This window comes from Pseudopipra pipra, chromosome 5 (assembly GCF_036250125.1).
Source record: "Pseudopipra pipra isolate bDixPip1 chromosome 5, bDixPip1.hap1, whole genome shotgun sequence".
Classification (NCBI taxonomy): Eukaryota; Metazoa; Chordata; class Aves; order Passeriformes; family Pipridae; genus Pseudopipra; species Pseudopipra pipra.
In genome coordinates, this window is record NC_087553.1 from 19,397,052 (window position 1) to 19,417,239 (window position 20,188).

At 41.4% G+C, this 20,188-nt stretch overlaps 1 protein-coding gene across 6 annotated transcripts in view; it reads left to right on the top strand.

Annotated features, from left to right (window-relative positions):
• The window catches only part of CHPT1 (choline phosphotransferase 1), a 21,316-nt gene continuing 1,128 nt past the window's right edge, over positions 1–20,188 (top strand). The window contains exons 1-8 of one of the 6 annotated variants that reach the window (XR_010430645.1): positions 1–357; positions 8,360–8,507; positions 9,482–9,623; positions 13,067–13,151; positions 14,686–14,817; positions 15,205–15,363; positions 17,161–17,286; positions 17,773–20,103. Coding sequence is in view for 4 of the 6 variants with exons in the window: in XM_064654803.1 (XP_064510873.1) it covers positions 115–357; positions 8,360–8,507; positions 9,482–9,623; positions 13,067–13,151; positions 14,686–14,817; positions 15,205–15,363; positions 17,161–17,286; positions 17,773–17,883 (1,146 nt within the window). In the remaining 2 variants the exon portion in view is untranslated. Of the gene's footprint in view, positions 358–610; positions 638–1,011; positions 1,036–8,359; positions 8,508–9,481; positions 9,624–13,066; positions 13,152–14,685; positions 14,818–15,204; positions 15,364–17,160; positions 17,287–17,772; positions 20,104–20,188 lie in introns of those variants that run through there. The other 5 variants (XR_010430646.1, XM_064654803.1, XM_064654805.1 and 2 more) reach the window with 5 other exon arrangements.

Consider the following 20,188-nt stretch of genomic DNA (forward strand, 5'->3'; position numbering starts at 1 on the left):
TCCGGCCAGGCCGCTGCTGGGCGTCGGCCTCTTCCGCCGCTGCCCCCGGCCCGGCCCCGCCCCGAGCGGCGGCGGCTCCGTGACCCCGGTGCCGTCCGGTGCGGCGGTGCCGGCATGGCCGTGCCCTGGGCTCTGCCCGCGCCCCTCAGCCCGGCGCAGCTGAAGCGCCTGGAGCAGCACCGCTACAGCGCGGCCGGGCGCTCGCTGCTGGAGCCGTGGCTGCAGCCGTACTGGGGCTGGCTGGTGGAGCAGGTCCCGCTGTGGCTGGCGCCCAACGCCATCACCATGGGCGGCCTCCTGCTGAATTGCCTGACGGCGCTGCCGCTCATCGCCTGCTGCCCCAGCGCCGCCGAGCAGGTACCGCCAGCGGCGGCCGCCGCCTCTCCGGCACAGCCCGACCCCTTCCCTGCCGACCGCCCCACGCGTCCCGGTGGCCGCTGGTGCGTCCTGGCCGCCCATGGAGGCCCCGGGCCGTGCCCCGCGGGGTGCGGTGCCCCGTCACTGGCGGCTGCACCGGGCGTCCCGTGGGAACGGGGGCTGAGGCAGCGCTGCGGGTTTGTCCTGAGAAATCAGGGGAGCGGCGGTGCGAGGCTCACACTTCGGGGCAGCAGGGGTCAAGCTGGAGATGGATGTTAAGGTTTGAATGCCAAAATGCTGTGAAAGGACGAGGTTCAGTGGGCTCCGCTCTCCTGCCCGGCCCTTCGCTGACCAGAGGGCCCCGCGGGGCCGGGCCTTCGGTGGGCACCGTCCTGCACCGCACGGTGTGGTTCGCACTGGTGCGTGGGACCCCTGACTCCTCCACCGACCGTCATATCCCGTGTGTGCCTCAGCTTGCTGGGTAGGAGAGGTAACCCTGGGGGCTCGGGAGGAACGCTGTAACACAGGGGCCATGGAGGCAGAACCAGCTGCTGGTCAGGAGAGAGAGTGCGGGATGTGCCCAGGAACGGGGCAGGGCTGGCTGGAGCTGGCCGTGGGGTATGGCTCCTGCCCCTTCAGCATCGCTTGGTTCACAGCTGCGGGTCGGTGATGTCGCAGGTGTGTTAGCTGATAGTAGCTTAAATGTTTCCTGTCCTCGTGTGGGAAATATTTAATCGCTTTAACTTCTGGAGGGAAAACAGGCTTGTTAACGTGGGGCTGCTGTCACTTGAACTGCGTTGCCTGCAGTTCCTCTGACAATTTAAGGAGCTCTGTCAGCTTCGAAGCCTGTTAGAAGTTTCCCATTGCAGTCTCTTTATGGTGGTTAGGGTAGCAATTATCAGGGGAAAGTTGTTTTATATGGGTAAAATACCTTCAAAGGTGGCAGTTTTCCTTGTGTTCTGGTGGGCTTAAATCCTAATAGCAGAGGTTAGCTGTTGGTTGTTTTCATTGTTTTAATTACATAGATTTACTTTGGTGAGCGTTTGTGCTAGAAGAACATTTCTTTTTCTCTAGTTGCTTTGCCCTTTGTGCTAGCAGAGGTGTTTGTGACAGACATATCAGGAATCTGATGCAGATCAAAATTAATTTTGCTTTGATCTTGCCCTAATCACTGCCCTGATTTACATCATCAGGCACTCTGGCGTTCGGTAGTAGGAGAAGGGAGAACAGAGGTGATACCGAATGGTTGGAAACCACATATTGTCTTCTAGTGACACTTTTGGAATTAAAATATTTGTGGAACTGCTACCTTTAGCTTAGCTTTGTGATGAAAATATCAGTCGAGTGCTAGCTATGTGTCTGGATGTTCATTTTAACTTTTTCTCTTTGCTATTCAGATATAAAAGCAGAAAGTAAATTTTAAGTTATTTTCTCTTGAAGACTCTATTACCAAAAAAAAAAAGTTGTGTTGCAGACATCCAGAGAATTATTCCTTCCAAGAAAGCTTAGGTTAGATTTCAGGAACTTTACTGGTTTTGTGGGTTTTGAGGTGTTGGTTTTGTTTGTTGTTTTTTTTTTTATTGTGGAAGCTGAATTTTATAAGAACCTACAGTTTGGACTACACTTTTTTGTGCAGATGTCAGTATATCCTTTATAAATATGTACTGCGAAGCCAGACTCATCCTGTTTTTTTGTTTCTTGCCTCTGCACTGTTGAGAGTAGCCCTGATTTTCTCTTGCTGCATCACTTTAGAAGCATCATTCTCCTTTGCTTGTTTAATGACTCAGCTTGTCTTCCACCTAAGGTGAGGTCAGGTTTCTGGATGGCTTTTTGAAGCTAAAACTGTTGCAACACTAATAGGTGCTATATGTGCTGTTGTAATATCTACTTTGTAGTTTTGGCTGGGAGGTGTAGACTGGAGGGGATAGGTGGAACTGAAGATGATGTTAAAAATGATTGAAATCACAGATTGAACTAATATCATAGTGAACTTCAACACCACTTCTCCATATGGCCTAGGCAACTCTTCCATTCATGAACAAGTCTTAATTACCTGATGGACAAACAAGAACTTGTTCTATTCCCTTGGTAGAAGAGTGGGTGCACTGGATAGAAGACTTGGATAAAATAACAAGCAAGTTTTGGTTTGAGTTTATTTTTTTGGGGAGGAGGGGGTGGTTCTGAGTTGGTTTGTGTGGTTGTTTTTTATTCCCTAACCAGTTTTAAGTGGGCCATTTTGTTAGGCCTTTGTTAAAAACACAGAAGTCTTGATGTTTGTACAAACTGTCCAAAACAAGTAAGACTGGTAGCTGAAATCCCTCAGAGAGTAGCTGCTGACGGATGCTTGGAAAAGACATATTTCTTCAATACGCCCTTCCAGCTGCCAAGACTGTGGTTTAGCAGTTTCTTTGCAGGGGATTCTACTTGGGTTACTTGCTAGAACAGCAGCTGATGGATCTGTTTACCCGTGGACACTTTCCACCTCATGATTTTGCCCTTTGAATTAGTTGTTTTGAACCTGTTTGTTCTTTCCGCTTCCATTATGTCATATTGCAGGGATTTCCACAATTTCATACTGCTTACCCCCAACCCCAGTGCAATTAATGTCTCAAACCATACAATGCTCCCTTGGTCTCTTAATGTAGAGGCATTATTTCCCTATACACTGTTCTTTTTGTTTTCATCAGCATCAGTAGCCACTAAAAGCCAGTTTGTTACTGACCAACACAGTATGTTTTGGATTTATAAAATATTGTCTGCTTCAGGAATGTCTTCTTGTCTAGCAGGAACATGGGTTGTTTCACTGCCTTCTGTAAACGCATGTTTCAACATAAGCCTTCTTATTTGCAGCTAAGCCATTAGCAGATTGCACCCTTCAAGCACTGTTGTAACCAAAATCCATGTGTGTGTGGTTTTGTTGAGTGTTTGTCCCGTTTCCTACCCTCTGTAACTTAGGAGAATAATCTATAAAAATAATATACAGGTGTGGTGGTGAGGTCACCTGCACATTTCATTTTCTGCGGAGGGCTGAAATATCTGGTTCACTGTGACTGCAGCCTAGGTTATATTTTGTTTTGGGGTTGTTTGGGGTTTTTTGACACTAATTATAAAATATTAGGAATGAAAAGTTTTGCTGATGTTAACTATGAGCAATGTGTATTTGCTGTGTTAGAGTGCAAAAAGGAGCGGTTTTTAGGTGAGGATTTCCATTTTATCCCCACCATTTGCCAGTGAATTGTTTTGCTCCACTGCCAGCAGACTTCTCTGAAGTAGCTACAGTCAGTTAGGTTTTGCAGGCGAATCTCATGTACTCCTCCCCATTCTGGGTAAAACTGGGAAGAGAACTGACTAGACATAATTCTCTGTATTTCTAAAAGAGTGAAAGGAAACTTTGATCCTCTACTGTCATGGTTGCTCATGGAGGGGCCTAACTTTGGTAATCCTTCAAGCTCAGCCACAGGTCTCTCTAAAAGCATACAATAGTTGAGTGGAAGAGACCTTTAAAAGCCATCCTGTCCAGCCCCCCTGCCATGAGCAGGGACATCTTCAACTAGATTGGGTTGCTTAGAGCCCCATCCAGCCTCACTGTAAGTATTTCCAGGAATGGGGCATCCACAACCTCTCTGGGCAACCTGTGCCAGTGTTTTACAGCCCTCATCATAAAAAAAAAATCATCCTTATATCTAGTCTAGATCTACCCTCTTTTATAGAGTCATAGAATCTTAGAAGGGTTTGGGAAGCTGGAATTTTAGGACAGAAATGCACACTAACTGTAATTACTACTTTGTATTGAATTTATTAAAAAAATCTCGTAGCAATTACAGTAGGATCTCAGCAAACAACTTGGAATAGAGGGAAGACAGGAAGAGAAAAGCATGGATTATGGATATGCAGTTCGGGCAATTATAGCAAAAGGGGGCAGGGGCTCAAGGGTTCTCATGCAGAGGGAAGGACGGGAGGCTTGTGATGGCTATCTCCATAGAATTGTTTAAGAAATAGTGTAGTGAATTTATAAAAGGATGTCATACCTTGCTGAAACATGCTGTTTAGAAAGCCATACATCTAGGGAGACCAAAAAGCAATGGAGGGTCTAGGTGACTCCAGCTATCTCTACTGTTAACTGCTTGGAGGGAGAGGAACATTGGTGAGATGCTATCTCTGCTTCTCTCTCTCTCTTTTTAAAAATCTTTCTTAAAAAAACCCCAACAAACTTCTCCAAACAAACAAACCACGTTTAAAACTGAAAGAGGGATTATCTTGAAGTTTTTCCTACCAGAGGGAAAAATGAGGGGAAGATATTCACAGGCATGATATTATGTAAACAGCAAGGGCACAACTGAGGTTTTTGGGAGAGAGAATAGAGAAGAGGTCGAACTGGAGAAGCTGCTATGAACTGGGTGTGTGTGTCAGTGGGGGAGAGTACGAAGGATGAAGCCCCTGACTGTGTATAGAAGTGTGAAGCACTGAGTGGAGTGGGAAATTCATCCAGTACCAATCAGTGAGGAACAGAGGAATCAGTTGTGAATGGGAGAAGGAGGTTATTTGGCATGAAATAAGACAGTGAAGGTCCAGGAATCCTGACACTTGAAGGAAATGAGCTCTTTCAGAGAGCTTGTTGGAGAGAGGAGGATGCTACAGGAATGCAAGGAGTCCTTGGTGTGCATGTACTTGGACTGCAGTATGATTTTTTAATTATTATTTTTATGATTTTTTTATTTTTTTCAACCCTGCCCTCTTCCCCTGCTGCAGTTCAGGTTTGAACAGCCTCCTCCCTTCTCCTGCTGTTAGTACAGTTGCACACAGTGAAGGGAGGGAAATGATCCATGTTTGGGAGGAAGAGGGAGGGAGTCCAGTCAAAATGTCCTCCTCTGTTCTGGATTTGTTCCAAGGAGGGGCCATGTAAACTGGGGCAAAACTATTAGCTGTGGATTGAGGAAGTGAGATTATGGCTAAATGTGATGAGTAGTTAAGGGGAACTGAATCTTTGAATATTGCAAGAGCTTGGCTTGTTGAACTCTCTGGACTTGGACTTTGCTTGAAACAAGTCGTAAGGGATCTCCCTGTCACATGTAGTCTTCTGCAGCTTTGTGCACTCTTTTGTGAGGTGGAATCACAGAAGCAGAAGAATGGCTGCTGTTCTACCTCCATTGTTTCTGAAGGAGAGGCATGTCACACATACCTGTCAAACACGACATGCACGTGGCTTATTGTTTTGGCACCCTCTGGTTCAGTAGATGACCGAACCTGCTGTATCGAATCTGTGTGTGACAAGATTCTGGGGCTGTATGGTCTTTCAGACATCCTTTTGAGTTGAAGCAGAGAAGTATCTCCTCCACTGCTGGCCTTCTTCGCCCAGGTTTGTGTTCTCTTCTAGTTCTGTGAGAATAGCATCTGGCTCTGGCCAAATAATACATTTGCTTGGGCAGGATATCACTTCGGGCAGAGATAATAAACACCTCATCAGTGAAAAGCTGATGATTATTGGGAGCCTCCTGACCTTTCTGCTCAGTCTGTCGGCCATGTCAGCATTCTCAAATGTTCCCACTTCTCTAATTTGTGAACTACTTGGGTCCAGCGTGGGAAGCTGTCAGGGGACATCCCTGGATGGAGAGCCAGGCATGTGAGAAGGCGGAGGAGACAGCAGCTGTAGTTGTATTGAGAAGGGGAATAGCAGAGAAAATCTGTGGTTATTAGGAACTTTGGAAACCTCTGTTTACCGTTGGTGATTTGGAAAACTGTTTTTTACTGATTAAAACATTAGAGCATTCATTTAATATGCGAAATGACAGTTGATCACAAATGAATTTTGGTTATTACCACTTTGGGTTAAATTTGAACTGACAGCTAAGGGATGAAATGCTCCAGATGGTGTTTCTAAGCTCTCTGACACCTGTTCCCCTGTTCTTAACCAGGATCTTTTTCCCTTTTCGTCAACTGTGGGAATACTGATACATCCGCTACAGGTGCTAATGGATACAGATGATCCTTGGGAAGAAGGTGAACACTCTCTCCCTGCCTTTCCAGATCAAGGGGCAGAGTGCTTTAGTTTTGGAGTCTAGGAGGACTGTTGCTTTGATTTGTACCAGTAGGAGCTAATGCAAACAGATTTGGATCAGCAGTCTGAATGATTATACCTGTATTATAGCTTGCAACTAGACAAAAGCCATTTCTTTGTCAAAAAGATCTAATAAGAGAAGTTTGAGTTAAAGCTGATTTATTTGTTTATTTTTACATTTAATGTATTACATTTGTTTTGCAGCAAGATAAATGTAAACAGTGTTACCTTGAACAGAAATTCTTGCATCATGTTCTGTGGGTTGTGGAAACTTTCATAAACTGACTACAGTGACCAGCATGCAGGCCTTCTGGTTTGGTTAGAATTGAGGCTGTATTTCTCATGGAGATTGCATTTAAAAAGACTGTGCTGATGCTATGCATGCAGCATACAGCACTACAGCTAATGATAAAAAAAATCATGCCATAACACGTTTCTCTTCCTTAGTGGTGTTTCAATGATGGAAATGATCAAGTTAAGTAAGAAAGTGCCCATGCTTTGGCATTTGACTTCATTGGTGATGTGCCTCACGCTGGGGTGAATGCCGAGTGGCTAAGGAATTTGGCTAGTATATTTAGCACTGGATACAGTCTGCTTTCGTCTGTGGTGTGGAGAACCTGATAACTAAAGCAAGCTAAAATCTATTTCAGTTAGAGGTGTATGGTTGCAAAAGGAGGGGAGCCTAATGCAACCAAAAAGCCAGTGTTGTCCTGTGCAGAATTGCCAAGCGTGGCCTTGTTTACTTGCTAAAATCCAGGGATTAGGATGACAAGTTTTGATAGATCTCAGTCATTTCATAACTGGTAGAAGCGTGTCGCAGCAGAGACGCCTCGTGAAACACTGCAGGTTATCTTTGTGGCACTTCACGGTAACATTGGTGAGATCTGATCTGTCTAAATCTGCTTAATAGCCTTTACTGGACTTAGGGAATACATGAAATCATGTTGGTCAATGTGTGCTGCAGGAGAGGAATTGCAGAGGTGGAGTGCCACAGCAGCTGTCCCTTACCTGGGAGTTGGAAAGGATCCAGCCCTGTGGGTTTTCACTTGTTCAACCTGCAAGTTGCATTTCCAGCATTTATACCTGACTTTTCATGAACAGTGCTTCTAAATGCTAAGGATACCACTTGACACTACTTGAGGCAAAAATGTTACCTGTGCTTTGTTCAATAGATGTTTTAAATAATTTTTATCAAAACTTAATTCCTAGACAAAGTCATACTGACTGTGCATATGGAAATAATTCTTTTGAAAGGAATGACTGCAGAACAGTTCCTTTGAACCTAAGACTGGTGTTAACTAATTCACAGCTCATTCTGAAACTCTGATAGTGTAAATTAAGTAGATAGTTGCTCCTGCGTGTTTAGTGAATTACTTAATTTCTCTAAACCCCGTCCAAAGTGCCTATGTAGTCAATTTTTCTATGTTGGAAAAAATACCTTTCCCTGGAGGCTGAAGTCTTTATTTAGTAAAAAATGTAACAGGTTTTTATATGTATATGTTGTAAATCTGAGCAAATCATCTAAGTGTCTATCACATAAAACGCTGAGAGCTTTAGTAAGGGCTTTGCCACTGCTTTCTTTCTTAAAGATTAATCTTATTTTATAACATTTTCCAGCACAAAGAATGCAAATAATTACAGAAATATGGTGGTTATTTAGGTAGAAAAAGAAACCAGTTGATGCAGAAGCGAACGTAAAGTTTTGGGTTTTTTAAAAGTAAATAGAAAGACCTGTGTTCCACTGGTGTATCTGAAGTAGTTCATTACAGTAGTTACTACAATTCACATAGAAATTAGTGCAAGGTGTTTGGTTTGCCCATTAATTAAGTAACAAATAGCACAATATAATATCGTTTTCTGCTGAACATTATTTTACCTTTAATGAAACAGATTATCAGATAAGAAATTGGGAACTACCTAGTGACGTTTTATGTGAATCTCTTTCAGGCACCTTCTTGGGCATACATCCTGGGTGCATTAGGACTTTTTATCTACCAGTCTCTGGATGCCATTGATGGGAAGCAAGCCAGAAGAACAAACACTAGTTCTCCTCTAGGAGAACTCTTTGATCATGGTTGCGACTCTATTTCCACAGGTAGCCTTCACCTACTGTTACCCATCCTAGTTTATAGAAGTTACCCCTGCTCAGAGCAGGGTCAGCATTTTCCCATCTTTTAGTATAACTTCTCCATCTCCTGGTCCGTGCAGCCAAGTCTGCCTCTGACCTTTGCACCCTTGTCCAGTATCAGGGGGGATATTTCAGAACTTCCTTTGGCAGGTGTTGGGTAAGATGCATTCTGGTCTTACTTACTGTGCACCTTCACATACAATGTTCTTTGAATGAGCTACATGGTGAACAAAGAACCCCATAAGACCATGCCTAAAAATTCTTTACTTTGCATAGCCTGTGTTTTCCATAGGGTACAGATGATGCCAAATAAAGTATTTGAAGGATATAAAAGACTGATGCTGGCATGTGAAACTAAAGATTCAACTTTAGGAGTGAGGTGCCAAAATATCAGTTTGGTAATAGGGCATCCAGCCTGGCACTTGGAAGAAGGATAATTCCATAGAAGAATGAGTTTTAAAAAAGTTGTGAGTCCTTAAGAAGTAAGCCTTGCTCTATTTCACTTTCCAAAACTTAGTGGCTGTTGGTGCCAATGCCTTCTATAAAGCTTACTGGCTGAAACCAGTTGCTCTGGGACTTAGTAGGTTCTTTATGCCTCATTTCCCAGAGGAGTGCAGCTGCCAGTCTCTGAGCTGAGCCCTTCAGCCGAAGTTGCCAGTGTTGCAGAGAACACAGTGATGACAAGGCTAGGAGAAGGGAGAACCCCTGAAGGCCAGAAGGCAGGGCCCTCACTTGGCAGAAAAGGAGTGCTGTGTTTTGGCCTCTCCTGGCAGGACTCTCCCTGAAGTTAGCAGCTTAGCTACTCAGTAAAGTATCAGTCATAGCATTGCTTTGTTAGAGTGATTGTAAAATGCCCTGTGATTTTTATTTTATTTTTTGTAATTTCTCTGTATTTCAAGCAAAGAGGTTATATAACTAACGTGTTCATTTCTGCTTTTCAGTTTTTGTTGTCCTTGGATCCTGCATAGCAATCCGACTAGGAACAAATCCTGACTGGTTGTTTTTCTGTTGTTTTGTGGGACTGTTCATGTTCTATTCTGCTCACTGGCAGACATATGTATCAGGCATACTAAGGTTTGGAAAGTAAGTAGGTATCTTTAGAAGCACATGTGGCTTAATGTCTGAGGCTGCTAGCTGCTTTCAGTTTCTTCTTGGTTTACTCCCTGCTTTCTCTTTCTCTCACGTTCTTTCTCATCTACCTTCCACTCTTGTGTTTTACCTGGCAAGAAGTTTAAACTCTGCATGATACTGAGGACTTGTTCTTTTAGCAGCTGATTTTTAGCTATATACACTTTGTTTGTATGCATTTGGCTCTTTTGTCTGTACATTTGTTCTCAAAACCCATAAAAGCACCGTGCAGGCTCAGGCCAGAGATGTCTTGTTTACATTGTAGACAAGTACTCTGTGTAGGAGTAGGGACAGACCAAGCATGTGCAGTACCTACCTTTGTAATCTCCCAGCCACAGAACAGTTTCAGCCCCAGGGGACTCTGAACCACATACATTTTTAGATATATTCCCCTGCTAATGGGTTTCCCTTTCATAGACATCTTCAGTCTTCCTTGGAACAAACTCTCTGCATCCATTGCATCATTCAGCGAGGAGCTCCACAGAGCTATGGCAGTGCTTGAAGAATTACCCCATGTTTATGTGGGGGCCTTGCTTTTAATCTGGCTCATACTTTTAGGTTTTGTGTTAGGTCACAGTTCTGGAGATTGCTGTGATGCTGTTCATGACCTGATAGAAGTTTCATCTGTTTCACTGCAGCATAGGAGGAAAAGTCATAACATTCATGTAGAAGATATGATTTCAATTTAACTGCTAATAGTGTGGGGGTTGCTGCACCCTCCTGTAGCTGTGGTGGTGCCTAGCCATGGCCTTTGCTGTTTTTAAGCAATAAGCTGCACTTCAGTGAGGAAAAGATCAGAGACTTCCATGGCAGCAAAATAAGAGACTTCCATGGGAAATAAGTGATAGATGAAGGCTGTCCTTCTGCTAATCCCAGTCACTTTCCAAGTCACCTGTTCATAGTCCTTCTTAGCTTTGACCTGTGAGAAGCAAATCTGAGCATCCCTGGGCACACAGGCTGGTGACCAGCTGTCCTCGCATACTGTTCGATGTCTGCATCGAATGCAGGCTGTCCCTGGGATATTGCTAAGGGCTCTTTTTAGTTTGCTGATAATGCATTTTACCATGCAAACTATAATGCTTCTGCCTGCCTGCACATCCTGATTTTTAAAGGACATCTTGTGCTGTAAACCAAAATAGGTGCTTTAGAGTGATGGCTGAAATAGGATCATTTCTGTGCGTGACTGAAGGGAGATGGACTGTGCCATGAGCCCTGGCATTTTGCAGACATGATTGCTTTTCTGTGCCTGTTGTTCTTGCATAAAGTGTAAGAATGATTTCCCCACATCAGGAAGGCACTGAGACTCCTATACCACATAAAAATTACATCATTAAAAACTCAGTTACTTCTGCTTAAGCACAGTGATAGTGCATAGTACAGACAGTTCAGAACAGCCTGGTGTTCCATGCTTACTGTTTGAAGTTAAACAGACAAAACTTTTCTCCAAGATAACTCATTTCTGTTCAGTGAAAACAGGTCACAGTTTTTTTCAAGGCTTGCAGTTTTGTTTCTCTTAAGAACAGAGGTGTGAGTCTAAATGAAGAAGGCATTAGTATAGTGTTCTAAACATGGTAATACATAATAACATGGATGGAAGCTTTCACTGATGCTGTTCCTGAATTAGCAGCACTTGATTTTAGAAATCAAATCACAGATGAGAGATTCCTACTGCTGATGGCCAGGAAGGATCAGAGAGCTCAATAATGTAACACTGTCAGGTTATGTGGAATACTGCACAATGTCTGATTAAAGTCTTTGGACTGTGATTTGGGCTCTGTTGCAACCAACAGTCTGAGCCTCTGTAAAACTGAGTATTAAACTTTGGCACATATAATGATTCAACTTCAAGCTTCCTCCCACCACCAGCAGCAACAAAGCCAATACAGATTAGAAATAAGTGTTAACAGTGCAGAGTGCAACCTGTGAACGCTTGCACTTGCACATGGACACTTTTGAATGATGTAACCAACAAGTTCAGCAATGACTGGGTAGATGTAACACTTCATCCCTGGCAGAGAGGGAAGAGCCCACTCCCAGCACCACTGTCCCATAACAGACTGTCATTTGACTTTGAGCCAGTTCATGAAATGGGCAGAAGATGAAAAGCCTACACTAGACTGGCAAGCTGAACTGGCTCACCTTGGAGTCTGATGAGCACTACAGCTGGTAAAGTTGGAGGAATGCAATGGTGTAGGAAGACAAGGACTCCCCATTCTAACAGCTTTAAGTAGTGACAAACACCTCAGCTTATTACCTAGCTACAGTTTAAACTTTGGCTCTAAGAGTCAGAAGATTGTCATGAAACCTAGCATATTTTATCACCATCTTTCTAATGAAAGAAGAGAGTTTAATATTACCATGATTATCAAGTTCAGGTGAATGTTCTGTTCACCAAGAGTTGATTGCTCTCTCCCTTTAAAAATACACTGTTTCCTATGCAAACAGTTCACATGCAAAGTGAGTAACAACACATTGACTTTGGTCATAATATCTTAAACCAGCAAATTTATTCTAACTGCTTAAAGAAATTTTGTATTTTGAACATTTATTGTCACTGCTGGTAGCTTCAGTATGAAGATCAGGTACCTGTCTCAAAACCTTTGGTACCTTAAAAGGCACCTTTGATGTGCACAACTTTTTTTATTATTTATTTTAAAGCTTTATTGGAAGTTTTTAGGGGTTTTTTTGTCTTGAGCCTCTGCTTAACTTTTTTTATATATAAGTTCTTCTCATAACATTTCATCAGTTTAAGACAGTACTAAAGAGTTGTCTGAGAACAAAAAAGTTGGAAGTCTAGACTTGATAGGGCATACAAGGCCACCTTTTTTAAAACAGCTTTTATGAAGAAAAAGCAAGATAGCAATTACATGTCCTCAGAAACGGGACAGATGCTTAGCTATCCATTGACACAGTTCTCCCTTACATCCTGCAGGCTGTATCTGTCAGATTTTCATGATATGTTGGCTTAAAGAAATCCCTTCTGTCCCAGCCTGCTCTTTACAGTCTCTGCTTTTATGTGCTCTGCTTCTATTGGAAATGGTTGATTGCATTTACCTGTGAGCTTCCCTTAAACTTTGATTTGACACTTACATACCAACAAGTCTGTAAATTTGTACAGAATTCTCAGATAGTTAACAATGTATTCATTAAAGATTTCCCTCTATTAAAATGATACGCAGCTTGCTCCAGATAAGAAGTATAGCTTTAATTTTACATCTTAGCCAGAGATGTGTGCCTACATATAGAGTACCTTTCTCAATCAAGGAAAGTAATTTATGTACATTGATGTAATTTGAAGTACAGTTACTGGGGTTTTATTCTCCCCTCCCCACACGCACACACTTTACACACAGCAAAAAGTCCTTTTCTTTAACTAAATCTCTTCTTTTGCTTCACAGAATTGATGTAACTGAAGTTCAGATAGCCATAACAATGCTGCTCTTGATATCTGCATATGCAGGACCAGCAATATGGGACTATAAGGTAAGTGTGTTAAGTGTTCAGAGTTCCTGTTGAGCATTCAGTTCCTGTAAGTGCTCACAGTTCCAACCAGTTGTCTAATGTTCTGTTTTAGCTTATTGTATAAATGCAGGTTGTTTTGATGTTGTAGTTACCATAGATATAATGGTGTGACTGCCTATGCACAATTTAGAGCTACACAGAGGAAAAAAGACCCCATCTGCCACTTATATGAACTTCTGATCTGGAAATAATACTCTACACTTCAGCTAATAGTTTTTGTTCTGGTTTGATATATTTTGGATATTGTAAGACATACATTTCTTTTCAGTTAAACGATCTATTTTAAAATTTAAGGATGAAATGTTTTAATCTAATGAAACCATGGGATGAAGTCAGGGGGATTTTGGTTAGTCCATATTTGTGTTGATTCAGATACACTGACGTTTAACAGTTATATCACAGCCACATAAATGTAATCTCTATTTATAGAATTCCTTTCTCTCTCTGACTTTTATTCTGATCTTTAGAGATGCACTTTAGTGGACAGTATCAGAAGTATATGAAACTTAAGATCTTCATCCTTTCTAGGGTCTTTACTCAGAAATGTATAGTTCTGCTTGGCTGTAGCACAAGGAAGAGCTGAAACCATTCCATACTATTGATAACCAATACAAATTAACCTAAATATAAACCACCAAGAAATTAAAATAAATTCATAAGTTTACTCAGCAATTAAGAAATGCTTAGCTAAAGTTTTTCCTTTCCCCATACTGCAAGATATTTTTTGTTTGTTTTCAAAAAGCTTATTTTAATGTTGGAAAATAAAGTAGGTTCATTAGACTTTAATTATGATTGATTTCTTTTTCCTTCACTATTAAAATCTGTTGTAGTTATGCTGTATCTCAAAACACTCTATATTCAAAAATATAGTCAATGGTTTCAATTTATTACTACTTTTTTTTTAATCCTCTGCTGCCTTTGGAGGGTTCCTTGAAACTGCAATTGATTCCAAAAGGTAACTGTTTAATTAAAATTTGTATCTGGAGACTATTCAGCATAGTCTCATGATATGCAAAGATACAGCATACAAATAACCTACCAAAACACACAGCAGGCAGATGGTGTTTGTGTTTCCTGTGGTTCAGTGTTGTGTTATCCAGTGAAATAGGAGGAACTCCCCTCCTCCCCCCTCCCATACCATGGTGGTGCAGTACTCTGTGTCAAGTTTTTGCTTATGTAGTAAAAATGTTTGAAGAACGTAGTAAGGAGGAACAGAGTAAGATCTAGCTGAATCTCAAGAACAGAACTTAAGTACTCAAAAGTTGAGTTTAAACATTACAAAAGATATTTCTTGTTTCCTTAGTAAGGAAACAAATTCCAAACACTTGTCCTGAGCTTTTTCCTGAGAAAGTGAGAGTTGAAATAATGTGTTTGTTTAGTAGGTGTGAGTGGCTTCTATAATCCCTTTTTAAAAAAGGTGTTGTGCTTAACCTCTGATATCTTTCTCTTGTCTTGTTGTGGTTGTTTTGGTTTTGTTTTTTTGTGTTCTGCTAAGGTCCCTCTGGTGGGCTTAGAACTGAAGTTCTTTGCAGTTATTGGCATCCTGTGTGGAACAGCACTTTCTTTTTTCAATTACTTCCGTGTCATCTTTGGTGGAGGGGTTGGAAAGAATGGATCTACAATAGCAGTAAGTTGCTCTAAAAATCTGAATGAGGTTTCAATAATTTATGCCTGTAATTTATTGCATTTCGGATGATCATAAGGGTTTTATTTGTTTAAGCATTTAAGCAGAAAGGCACATGAGTGTTGAATGGCTAAAGTAAAGACTGTATTATCTAACTTCTCTCTGCCTGTTACTAGATGTCTTCTGTCGTGGGAGCCAGCAATGAGTTTTCTTACAAAATTGATTAGTGGTCACTGCAAAGGATACCAATAGCAGGGGCCTAATGCTAATGGACTTCCGCGAGTTTTGGCAACTCTGGTTTTGTTTAATGGGATTTGAAATATGTATAAAATCTGGACCTTACTCTGTGACTGAAGTCTAAGACAAATTTTCTGTCCATTTACATTTCAGGGAACAAGTGTTCTTTCACCAGGCCTGCACATTGGACTACTTATCACACTGGCCACTATGATTTATAAAAAGTCTACAACTCAGCTGTTTGAAAAACATGCTTGCCTGTATGTCTTAACATTTGGGTTTGTGAATGCCAAAATCTCACAGAAGTTGGTGGTAAGAATTTTTCTTTCAGTCCTTAACCTCCTAAAACTAAATTAGTTCTTGGCTTAACACTTGCTAGGTCAGAAGGCTTCATGCAAATTTTCCCATTCTGCTCTGCCAGGGTATTACCAGTTTCATTATGACCAAGACACTGAACTATACTCAGGGTCCTACAGACAGATTCTATATGATAACTGCTGCAAATGCATACGTCCTGTTGAATGTACTGATTAGAACTTTCAGTTTTGTTTAATTTACTCCTAGAAATATACTGTCTATGTTTAACATCCTAACTCTGGTCCCTCAAACCTTACTAACAGTGCTGTGACTTCTGATTTAGTTATTTAAAAGAGGAATTTACTTTAATCATTAAAACTGTGAGAGAAACTTTCCTGTCTTTTCCTTTATTAATACATAAGAACCTCATCAATGGATTAAAAAAAAAATCAAAAAAAAATCTGCCTTACTACATATTTTCTAATAACAATAATCCAGCCAGCTCATTTTTATCTCCCAGCATCACATTTTTCCAGCACTAGAAAACAGGTATTTGACAGACTTTTTTGCTAAACAGGTGTTCACCTAATAAGCTACTACCTCTTCAAGAGAGAGAATGCTGATAGGAATACTGAGCCTTAAGACTGAACTTGAGGCAGTTCTGTCAAGCAGATGAACTGCCTTGTTCATTCCTTGCTCATTCGGAGGAGCCCTGGGTCCTTGTAACCAGCAGTCACCCCTGGGTGTATGTGCCCTCATTCATGGGCATTGCTGAGCAGACCATATTTCCTTTGATATGTAGCTTTAAGGACAATCTGCTCCAGGAGCAAATGTGTAACAGTAGTGGGGAGAGGATTTCGTGGGTTTATCTGGAGTGAGCAAACTGCAGTAAAAACTGAAGGTGTCACCTGGTGGGAGGCCCAGCTGAGATCAGTGCAGTTTTTGTGGATGTGCCAGAGCTACTCCATGGGTGCTAACCCTGCAGGGCTGCTCTTGCACATCACTCCAGATGTCAGCCAGGAATTGCTCCCTTCAGCAGATCCTGCTAGCAGGAGAGATGCATCCTTGCCTGCCTTAGTGTGGAAGCCTTTGTCAGCTTCTGCCCTGGTTGTGTTTTTGGTTTGTCCTTAGACTGGAACACTCACAGGCTTTTCTGTGAATTTTGCTGTTCAGCATGGAGTTGAACATGATATATTCTTATGCTAAGAGACCACTTTGTTCACTAGAGCTTCTCGATACTTTATTCATACTTGCTGAGTGTCCACAGGCAAGGAACTAAGGAATGACAGGATGATTTCTTATGGCAGACTTGGCACTTAAACTCCTTTCCTTTTGCTGTTTTTAAGCTTCCTAGTACGAACTCTTCACATCTCTTCTATTAGGTCACCAAGTTTTTACAAAGAACTCTTAGTTAAAGGTGAGCTCAAGTTGTCTCTAAGAGTGCTAAATATGAGGAGAACAGATTTCTTCCCTTTGCCCCCAGTAATGTTCTCCTGGTCAGTCTGTAAAGTGTCTCTGAGCATACATCATTATCTTAACTAAACAGCGAGAACAAGTCTTGTTACCTAAGCAAAAGGCTGCTTCTTAGTTAGCTTTTGGCTAGGAAAAGCCAAAATTTTCAAGTTAAACTTGAAAACAACTATTCAAGTGGATAGGATTTGTTTTCAGTAATACACTTGCATAGTCTTACCCTTTGAATACAACACTGAGAAATTAAAGAGTGGGAAACCCCTACACTGGTACAGATGTAACTTACAAGAGAACAGGGCTGTGCAAGGAGGTCATGCACGTTTGCATTTGTTTTTTACATAGGTGGCTCACATGACAAAAAGTGAAATCTCTCTTCAGGACTCTGCGTTTATTGGGCCAGGACTTCTGTTTCTGGACCAGTACTTCAACAGTTTCATTGATGAATATATTGTTCTATGGATAGCATTGGTAAGTGTTTTATACTTTTAATTTGGACCATAGTTAAAGAAATGGATTGAGAATTGTCCCTGTAATTCTGCTCTGCCATTTCTGACCTGCTCCCATTTCAGCTGTCACTGTGGAGGGAGTGCCAGGGTACCATGTATTTTGGGAGCTGACTGGCTTTCTTTCCTTGGAAGAGAGATGTGAAAGTAAATTTACAAATCTCTCATGTAATTATGCTTTAGCCCATGTGGGTTTAAATTGTTCTGTGAACTGCAGACTAACCTTTGTTTATTGGACTTTGTAAGTGTTTAGTGCTGTTTGGGTGTTGGGGTTTTGGGGTGGTTTTGGTTTTTTCTAAACTAGACCACTGTGTAGCTGTATGTTAAAATGATTGATTGTTACACTTGTCACGTGGATAGATCCTGGTTAAAGTATAACATATTTATAGTAGGGACAATTGAAAAAAAGGTTGGACTTTGTTTTAACCTGTTCTGTTTTGCTTTTTTGAAGTTCATATCCTTGTTTGATATGCTGAGATATGCCACTGGTGTGTGCCTACAGATTGCTGCTCATCTTCATATACATGTCTTCAGAATTTCATCTCATCAAGCTCCTGAACAGGTTCAAAACCATAATGACTGATTAAATAGGTCAAGGACAAGAGAAGAAGCATTTAGGGGAATGTTGAATGAAGCAGCCCCTCTGTTTTTGGGAAGACAGATTAAGCTTTTGAAGAAAACAGTTTTATGAGAAAGTTCACCGTATCCCAGACATTACCAGATGTTAGAATTAGTAGATAACAAAGTTCTGCAGATGCTATTGTGATCAGTACTTTTGAACCAGGATGTATTTCAGACCATCAATACCACATTTGAAAATGTTGCCCTTTCCTGTTAGGTAACTTCAATTTTGTACTTCTCTTTTGGTGAATGTAGGCTGCAAACCAAGGTGCTACCAACCAGAATTTAAAGAGGAATTTCACATTTCCCTAGACCAAGTGACTAATATTGTAGCATTAGTTTCTAAAGTTTTCTTGGAAGTGCTCTGAAGTGGTAGTCAGATGTACCAATTAAATACAGTACTGCAGTATTAAGACTTGTAAAATGAGGCAGCCATGAGGTAAAACCACTCAATCTCTCTTCTGGTATTTCTAAGGAACAAGCCGTTGGATCAGTAGATGAAGGAGGCAGAGTTCAGGAAAATTTTATTCTACTTCAGAGTACTGTTACGAGTGCCTTTAGGATTCACGCATTCTCTAGTATCCAAGCACATAAATTACTGCTACCAGATAAAACTGTAGCTTGTACTTTCTTTCAAGGCCAGTTTCTGGTTTTGTAGTCATAACAAGGTTTGTCTCATTACACTTCGTCGTTATCTGGACTAGAGGGAGCTGTGTAATTCAAGGATCCTGACTTTAGCTACCCTAATGTGTATCTGTGAAACTCTGCAAGCAAATGACAAAGGTCATGGACTTAAATGACTGCAGCTCTAGCAATGCAACCCACCCGTGTGTATTTCCCTGTGTGGTATTTTTGCTATTGCTGTGTTCATCTTCCTTATAATTGATCTAAGTTTCTTGTAGCTACTGCTGTACTTTATCCAAACAAAACAGCACAAAACCAAACCATAGTGTAAAACTCCAAACCAGGAAGTCAGACCCACTGACCCACAGACCCCAAGCCTGTCTCTTTAAGAGCAGACCCACTGGCTAACATAATGTGCCTAACTACAGGGCTGTTGTCACTGGAGAAAAGTAGCTTACCATCTGTGTGAACAAATCAGGACTTGCACTCAAACCCTATAAACTTAAGCTCCTTTAAAGAGGTACTATTTGAATACGATTTATGTAAAAAGCTGTTGAATGTAAGTGTCCATTACTACTTTCAGTTGTTGATATGTACCTGAGCTCTGAGTTCATGAAGTCCCTCCTGAACTGTTCAATAAAGAATGCTGTGATTTTTTTAAAAAATTCTACCACTGCAGCTTCCAGGCTGCACACTAATTCAGAACAACTTCCTGAGGTATTCAGGGAACTTTATTAGTGATGTACTGTCTGCTAATCTGGAGGGAATAAAATAGCATCTACCACACTAACAAGAATTTACTGATATTCTTGAGGGATAACTGTAACAGTTACTGCCAAAGGACTGGAACTCTTTAAGTGACTCACATCAATTCTGAATGAATCCTACTACTCCTATTTGAGACTGGGAAAGACACAGCATCTACACGTGAAGTTAGCCTGAACCCAGGCCATGGGCAAATAGAAAAGAATACTGTAAACAACCCCCTGATGAAAAGACACAGGCACCTTCTTTAGAGTGAGATGATTTGGTTCCCCACAATAGTTAAAACCATGTCATGTCATAGTAGGCGTAAGTAATTCTAAGGATATGATTGAGGCATGTGGATGATAGGAAAACAATGCAGGAATCACTTAGAAAACCAGAAACGTGAGTCAATACTAACAAATAAAACCAGAAACAGGAGGAAATACTAACAAATAACCACCTATTGAAGATAGGAAGCAAAATCTGTTAACTATTTCATAGCATTTAATTGTCCTTAGAGGGCTGAGACCCAGCAGCACAGTTACAAATCCGCCTAGTTACTGGTACCCAAGAGAGGCCTATATTGCCTTTGCATCATTGTAACAGTGTAACTTCCATAATTGCTCCTTCCCTGAATCCTAGTAGAGGCAGAACAAGGAGTTCAATACTGGTTTCTTATTCAACTTCAGTTGCAACCTGATAGCTGAAGTTTCTGTAGGTTACTTTTCTCTAATCCGACTTCCAGAGCTGAAGAACCATCAAATGACTTGATTCTGAACTAAAAATGCTAGTAAGCTGAGGAGAATGATATGGTTTTGAAATATATTGTTATGAAAACATCCCATTTGTGTGTGTGGGTGTGTGGATGGTTTTTG